The sequence below is a fragment of the Mangifera indica genome, unplaced genomic scaffold, assembly GCF_011075055.1.
Source record: "Mangifera indica cultivar Alphonso unplaced genomic scaffold, CATAS_Mindica_2.1 Un_0021, whole genome shotgun sequence".
In the NCBI taxonomy this organism is placed as follows: domain Eukaryota; kingdom Viridiplantae; phylum Streptophyta; class Magnoliopsida; order Sapindales; family Anacardiaceae; genus Mangifera; species Mangifera indica.
Genome location: NW_025401113.1, coordinates 1 through 7,614, shown reverse-complemented (window position 1 = coordinate 7,614; position 7,614 = coordinate 1). Strand labels below are relative to the sequence as shown.

General features: G+C 36.1%; 1 protein-coding gene across 1 annotated transcript; it reads left to right on the top strand.

Annotated features, from left to right (window-relative positions):
* Window positions 1–491: 491 nt before the first annotated feature.
* LOC123206008 lies at window positions 492–7,294 on the top strand (the record flags this gene model as incomplete). Its single annotated transcript, XM_044623099.1, has 10 exons — window positions 492–638; window positions 1,297–1,732; window positions 2,214–2,457; window positions 3,241–3,512; window positions 3,766–3,927; window positions 4,062–4,841; window positions 4,942–5,036; window positions 5,461–5,523; window positions 5,662–5,750; window positions 6,620–7,294. Coding segments are annotated over exons 2-10 (2,796 nt in total), but the record flags the coding sequence as incomplete, so codon positions are not given.
* Between the last annotated feature and the right edge of the window lie 320 nt (window positions 7,295–7,614).

Here is a 7,614-nt window from a genome sequence, read left to right as displayed (position 1 = left end):
ACCCCATCCACAAAGTCAACTCTGTGAAGTCAACCAAAGTCCAATTTTAATTTTTTTTTTAATTTCCCCGAAATTCCCAGCCCTTTTCTTTCCAAAAAAAAGAGGAAAAATTGAAAAAGTTAAATTTCCACCACTCTCTTTTAGCCACAAGAACCCACCCAAGTGCTAAAAAGAGTATATTCCCCTCAAGTACAAAATTCACCATCCCAACCTCACAATCAAATAATTTAGGTCCCACTCACACTACAGCTTGATCAACGGCTGTGGTCTTCGCTTTAAAACGAAATTAACGGTTCCGATTTCATCTGCTCGATTCTTCTCCCTACTCCCCCTGAATTTTATGGGGACCCACTTGTTTCCTCCTTTCTCTCTCTGTCTGAAGAATCTCTTTAGTAACTGTTTACTTTCTCTCTCTATAAAAAACGTTTTTAAAACTTTCTCTCTCTACAATACGATCTCGTTTCGTGCTCAATCGGTCAATGCCGGTACGCTTTGTGAAATTTTAGCTTCGAATGTTTAATTGTTAGGTTTTCGACTCGATATAAGGGTTTAATTTCGGGTAAATTTTGTAAAACCCTAATTCGTTCTCGAATTAGGGTTTTGAAGTACAGAGAAGCTTGTGGACTGCTTGTTCGTAAGTAAGAAGCAATTTGCGAATGGGGATTTTGGGAATTTCGCATTCTTTTGTCGTTTTGTATTTTATATATATCATGATTTTTCGATTCTGAATTTGGTTTTGTTTCAATTATCTGCCCTGAACTTTAGTACTTTTTGTTTCCTTAGATGCTGTTTAGAGGTTTAATATTATGGGGTCTCTCGATTTTTTCTAATTTTGTAGGTAATTATTTTGTAGTTAAGCTTAAGTCTTGCTTGTTTGCTGGGATTCGCTTTTACGTTTGACAATTTTTTTAGAATGTTGAGAACTGTTTTAATTATTTAGAAGGTATGTCGATTTATTTGGAATCGGAGAAGGAAAATATTGGTTAAATGCTAGTTTTACTAAATAAAAGTAACTTTTTGAAAGCTTACTGATATGCCTTAACTCTTTGTTCTCTTTTGTAGTAAAGTTTTATTGTACTTTCAAGCAATTAGTAGTTGTTTTTTGGTAAAATTTTTTGACAAACTGAGTTGAAGAAAGGCATATTAATAAGCGAGTGTTGACACCAACTTTAGGTTATGCTACTTTTTTTTTTTTTTTGTGGTGAATATGTTGAAATTCTGCTCCATGTGTTTGATGGATTTGTTCTATTCAAGTTGCTAAAACAAGATTTTTTTTTTTTTTAAACCATTTTGTAGATATGTTTTGAATTAGAGTTATGGCGGGAAATGTGAGATTTGAGTCTAGTTCTGCTAGTCCGGAAGATTTGGCATCTTCAGGGAACTATCCAAACGGACAGCAGGGGTTTTATTCATTGGATAGGTCTGGAAGCTTCCGGGAAGGGAGTGAGAGCCGGATGTTTAGTTCTGTGAGCAGTATGTCTCGAGGAATGGCTACATCAACGGGGGATGTGCCATCATTATCTCAGTGGTTAACATTGGATCCTATTACAATGGGTGATCAAAAATATATACGGTTAGGTGATCTGATAAGCAAAGTGTTGGGAACGTCTATTGGGACCACTGCCGAAGACAATGCTTTTGGAGCTGCTCATGCAAAGCCTCCCCCTGCAGTAGCTACTGAGGAATTGAAACAGTTTAAAGCAAATGTGTTGTATGGCTCTATTAAGGCGCGGTAATTATAATTTGTTGCTTACAATATACCAATTCTCTTTGATTTCTTCTATTTGTGTTTCTACATACCATGTAAAACTGGCATATGCTTTGCTGTTTTCTGATTATCTTCTATCACATATGAGTATGAGACAATTAAAACTTTTTATGTTAATGCAGATCAGTCTTACTATTAGCATTCACCTGTGGACATGTGTGCCAAATATATGCATTTTTTTCCCTTAAAATCTTGGTATTGAATCATATAGAAATTGTACATGTTTTATAAGTTAAATTGATGCCTTTAGTTTTGTTTTTTTCCTCTTTTTGTTTCGTGTTCCCCTGTGTTTTTGCCATGTACCAGGATTGTGCTGAACTTTTTTTGGCCTTCCTGAAACTGTTTATTGTTCAAAAGTAAATGCAAAGATTAAATGTTTGATTTAGAGATTTGTTACCATTTTGAAAAATCCTTCTCAGCTAAAATGCATCATTATTTGTGTCAGGGGTAGGGCAAAAAAGATCGATGAATCCTTGCACAATCTGGACAAGTATGTTAAGGCTTTAAATCCAAAGAAGTTACCACGGAATGACATGCTAACAAATGAAAGGCCTGGTGGAACAAATATGTTAAAGATGGGTGCTTTGATGCAACGGAATTCTCCTGACTTTTTGCCTCAAAGACTGGAGGACAGAACTAAAAGTGTAGGTCTGAATAAAAGAGTTCGCACTTCAGTTGCTGAAACAAGGGTTAGTATATCAACAGTTGCTTGTATTTTTGTTATTCTAATCAACAATGTCATCTTCCATGTTTTATCATGCTTCTTCTTTATTTTATTGGGAGGATCAGTTGACTTTTTTCTTTTTGCCCTAATTTTGTATGAAATTCAATAAATCTTTCTTCCTCTCTCTCCCACTTCTTGTGCATGTTACCTTGTGGTTTTGATTTGCTATCTTGAGGCTTTTTGGTTGCATAAGTCTGCACCTGCCTAGAATGCTGAAGTGGAAAAGGAACAAGAGAAAGCTGATGTAGAAGTGTGGTAACTTATATCTCTGGGTCAAGAAAGAAACAAAAGTAGAACAACTAATTAGCATGAAACATCCTCTGAATTTTCTTCTCTCTGTCCCACTTCTTTTAGCCATAAAATCAGCTTGTTGGTGAACCAGAAAATTATGATATCTACATTATTCATTTTTCACTGAGGTCCCTGTCCTCTGTATCACAAGTAATTCCTAAAAGAGTGAAACCACTTGCATGCACTTCAAAGAATCACGAAACTTAATGAGCGTAATTTATTTGGATACTCTAAACCATCAAATGTGATCTATATGAGACATAATATTGCTTCATTGTTGCTTTGACACTGTATCTATCACAATTTCTTTTTCTTTTCTTAAATTTTCTTTTCAGCATCTTGAAAACTCTTTGATTGCTTAATGAATCGTAATATCTCATAAAATGTCATGATTTTGTATTACTGATATATTTTAACTTATATGGTCTATTTCTCTCTTGTCTTCAAACTTCTTCAGGCTGAGCGAAGTAATATTCCTGCAAGGCAGGCTCTACCTATGATAAAAGATAGAAACATGCTGAAAGATGGTGGTGAAACTTCTGATGTGGTTGAAGAAAAGATCCGTAGACTGCCTGCTGGAGAAGGGTGGGAAAAGAAAATGAAAAGGAAGCGTTCAGTTGGCACTGTTTTAACCAGACCTGCAGAGGGTGATGGAGAGCTTAAACGTGTAATGCATCATAAGCTTAGCAATGAATCTTGTCCGCTGTCTTGTGATGCCCAAGGCTTTAGGTAATTGAATACATGTCTATTTAATGTTAAATTATGAGAAATCGGCCATGATTTTATGCTGATGGATTTTGAAAGCCATGAATATTTTCTGGCTATGGTAATTATCATCTTCTTTCAAACAATTCTTAAGCACTTTCTGGAGCATTATGGTTTATCTGGACATACATGGATGAAACATAATATGTTTGGAGTCTTGTTTTTTATGTGCTAAAAGATAAAACATAATATGTTTTTGGAACTTTCTTTTTTGCAGACCAGGATCTTCTGGCGGTGCCAATGGCATTAATAAGTTAGATAATACTTCCTTGCTTGCTAGTTCAAATGTCCGTGCAATTCCCAAGAGTGATTTGGGGAAGGTTTCTCTTTCAAGGGATTTCATGGCTGGTTCAAATAAGGAGTGCATTAAAGGAAACAAGTACGTTTTAGCGTCTATAATCAATGGTGCAATTCTTGGTGCAGAATTACGAATTACAGATACCTGAGATGTGGCTTTGGTTCAAGTATCCTTGATTTTAATTACTGTTTATTGTGTGTAATTTTCTTATCCAGGTTAAACATACGTGAGGATAATCATTTAGTCACTACTAGTCCGTTGACGAAAGGAAAGGCCTCAAGGCTACCTCGAACTGGTCCTGTAATGGCTGCAAAATCTTCTCCAAATATTCCTCGTCCATCTGGATCAGATGGCTGGGAACAATCTCCAATTATAAACAAAATTAATTCTGTGGTTGGGGCTAGTAATCGCAAGCGTCCTTTGTCTGTGGGATCATCCTCTCCCCCTATAACTCAGTGGGGTGGTCAGAGGCCACAAAAAACCTCACGCAGCCGAAGAGCTAATTTGGTCTCTCCTGTCTCAAATCTTGATGAAAGCCAAACATCTTTAGAGGGTTGTACACCTTCTGATTTAGGTGCTAGAATACCTACTATTGGGAGCAATGGGTTGCTTGTTGCTAGAGGCATGTCTAATGGCACCACACAATATAAGGTGAAGCAGGAGATTGTTTTATCCCCAGCCAGATTATCTGAAAGTGAAGAATCTGGTGCTGGGGAAAATTGTGAAGGTAGGTCAAAGGAAAAAGGAGTGGGTAGCAGTGAATTAGAGGAAAGAACCACTTATGTTCATAGTGGTGGTCCATCATTGTTGCTTACAAAGAAGAACAAAGCACAGAACAAGGAAGAGATGGGAGATGGCGTGCGTAGACAGGGTAGGAGTGGACGAGGCCCATCATATTCTAAGGCTAGCATTTCGCCACTGCAGGAAAAGTTGGAAAATTCATCCTTATCAAAGCCAGTTAAAAGTTCAAGGCCTGGTTTTGATAAGAATGGAAGGTGTGCCATATATTTCTTAATAGTGGGATGAAAGTGCTACTTTTTCCCTCATAACCCTAGTTTTTGTATTTCATATATTTAATCTTTTAATTTGTTTCAGCAAGTCAGGGCGTCGGCCACTAAAGAAAATGTCAGAACGCAAGGTCTTTACTCGACTGTGTCATACATCAATGGCTGGTTCCCCAGATTTGTCTGGTAAAATCTCAAATTAATATAATAAATATAATGTATTCGGGGTTGGCTCTTGATCTAATAGTGATATTTGAATAAAAATTATGTTTGAGAGATAGAAGAATGCACTATAACTTCAATTTTTTTTTTGTGTAATAATTAAGCATGTCTCTGTCATTAATGTTTCTGGTAAATTTACTGTAATTTGCAAATTCTTTTATTATGCCTTATGTAATACAGACACTGCAGAAATTTCTATGTTTATGCATATATACTGGACATATATGTTGCTTGCCACGAGGATTAAGTTTGCTATTTTATTTGTTTGTTCTCAGTGTATTGTGAACAATACAATATATTTTTCCTTTGAAAAAAGTATAGATCATAATATGTACTGCCTTGCTGAAATTTTTGCCCTAGTAATTTACTTTTGCCTTTTGTATTCTAGGTGATTCAGATGATGATCGTGAAGATCTCTTGGCAGCTGCAAATTTTGCTTGTAATTCCAGCTGTACGCGTCTAAGCTTAATTTTTTGTTGCTGACATGCACATACATGCATAATATGTATTGTGTGTGTCACTGCATGTTTCTCTCTATCATTTCTCTTGTAAATAGGGACATTTTAATTAAAAAGAAATACTTTTGTAGATCTTGCATGTTCTGGTTCATTCTGGAAGAAAATGGAACTGATGTTTGCTTCCATCAGCTTAGAGGATGCAGCCTACTTGAAGCTACAGGTGGTAACTATAGTCTGTAGTTAACAAATATTCTGGCCATAGTTGAATTAATTCTTCACTGCCAAAATGATACTCCCTTCTATTCTTCTATCTTGTCATCATGGATTAGCTGACATCTAATTATGAGCATCATGAAAGCTTATTGATGTCAAAGAGCATATATTTAATTTCTAAAAGCAACTCTACATGGTTTTGGATTGTGATTTTTCCATACTGATTATTATGTTTTTGTAATGTTACCAGCTGTATATTTTCACAAGTCATCTTTATTGAATTCCTTATGCTCTTAGCATTTTCTGTAAGCAAAGTCCATTTTATAGGAATTTAATACATAGAGATGCCGTTTCACCTCATGTTGCAGCCCGAAAAAACAACATTTTTATTAATTCCCTTAAATGACCGTTCAATGACCACGAGGGGGAAGATGCTGTTTAGAGTATAACGGGATTATTTGTGTGAACCATGATATTGCTTTAAAAATTCATGCTTCTTACCTCCTGAAACTTGGATGATCTTTGCTATCCACTTTTACCTGACCAATCCTTTTTCCTAACCTTTTATGGTTCTTCTGCAACTCTCTGCTTTTGTTGTCATGAACTTGTATTATTAGTTCATGTTTTTCCCACCTGTCATTTGTTTATTGGCTGTTCCTCTGTGTGGTTTTACTCCTAGATTCTTTTTTAAGCATTATGTTTTCTTTCAATGTTCTTATTTCTGATCCAAATTTTCTGTGTGCATCTCATTTTTGGCGGCCTTAATCTACAAAACATTAATCAAAATAAAATAGAAACACTTGTGGAAAGTCTTCAGTTTTGGTTGGGTTTAATGGTATTTCATGTAGTAGTTCTGAAGATACATATTTTTGACAGGGTGATCTTGTGCATGAAGATTTTCTGTCTCAGATTCTTGTTTCTGGTGAAAAAGACAGAGGCCTTCCTGGTCAGATTAAGTCAAAAGAGCTGACTAGGATTCCTGATCTGGGTGATCAAGTTCAGGACAATGGTTTCTTTTGTGGAACAATGGACTCAGAGAGTATGAATGAAGACACTCCATTGTATCAAAGAGTGCTTTCAGCTCTGATTGTGGAAGATGAAATTGAAGAATTTCCAGAGAATAGGGGAGGGAGAAATATGTCTTTCCTATATCATCAGGATGATTCTTCTGGTGGTACATGTCTCCTTATTGATGCTGAAACTAGGAAGATGGAGAGGATGGAAGTTGAATATTACTCCATGCTGGATGTTCAGGTTCAGAAGCAATCTTCTGTTGACAGATTGACCTGCAATGGGACTTCTACCTTTAACAGGGGCAAAAACATACAAAATAGATTGTGTAATGATGATTTTGCAAATGGAGGGACTGGGCTTTTGCATTCAGATATTGGGATTTTGACTGAGTTTTCTGAAATTGGCTGTAATGGACCAAAAGCTCTAAATACAACTGCGTTTGGCATTGATTCCTTTGATTGCCAATATGATGAGATGCCTCTGAAAGACAAAGTTTTGCTGGAGGTGCAGAGTATTGGCCTGCATCTGGAAGCTGTGGTAAGTTGTAGTGTAAAACAATGATGTGCATGGAAACATTTAATTTTTTTTCCATATCAGGTCAAAGCATTTTTTATTTTGGGTTAAGTTTAGACCCACCCCTGAGGTTCAAAATTATCAGTTGCATACTAAGTTTAGGCATATTCTTCAAAACTATCCTTGAGGTTTTGTGAAATAGACAACCCCCTGAACCTGACACTGTCCAAAAACAAATTGACGGTGGTAGGTTAAAATGAGAATTTTACATTATTGTTAGGGTTAAAATTTGAATTTCCTGTTGACTGTGCAAAATTTAATTTTACGTATCAGCCAGTTCCTTT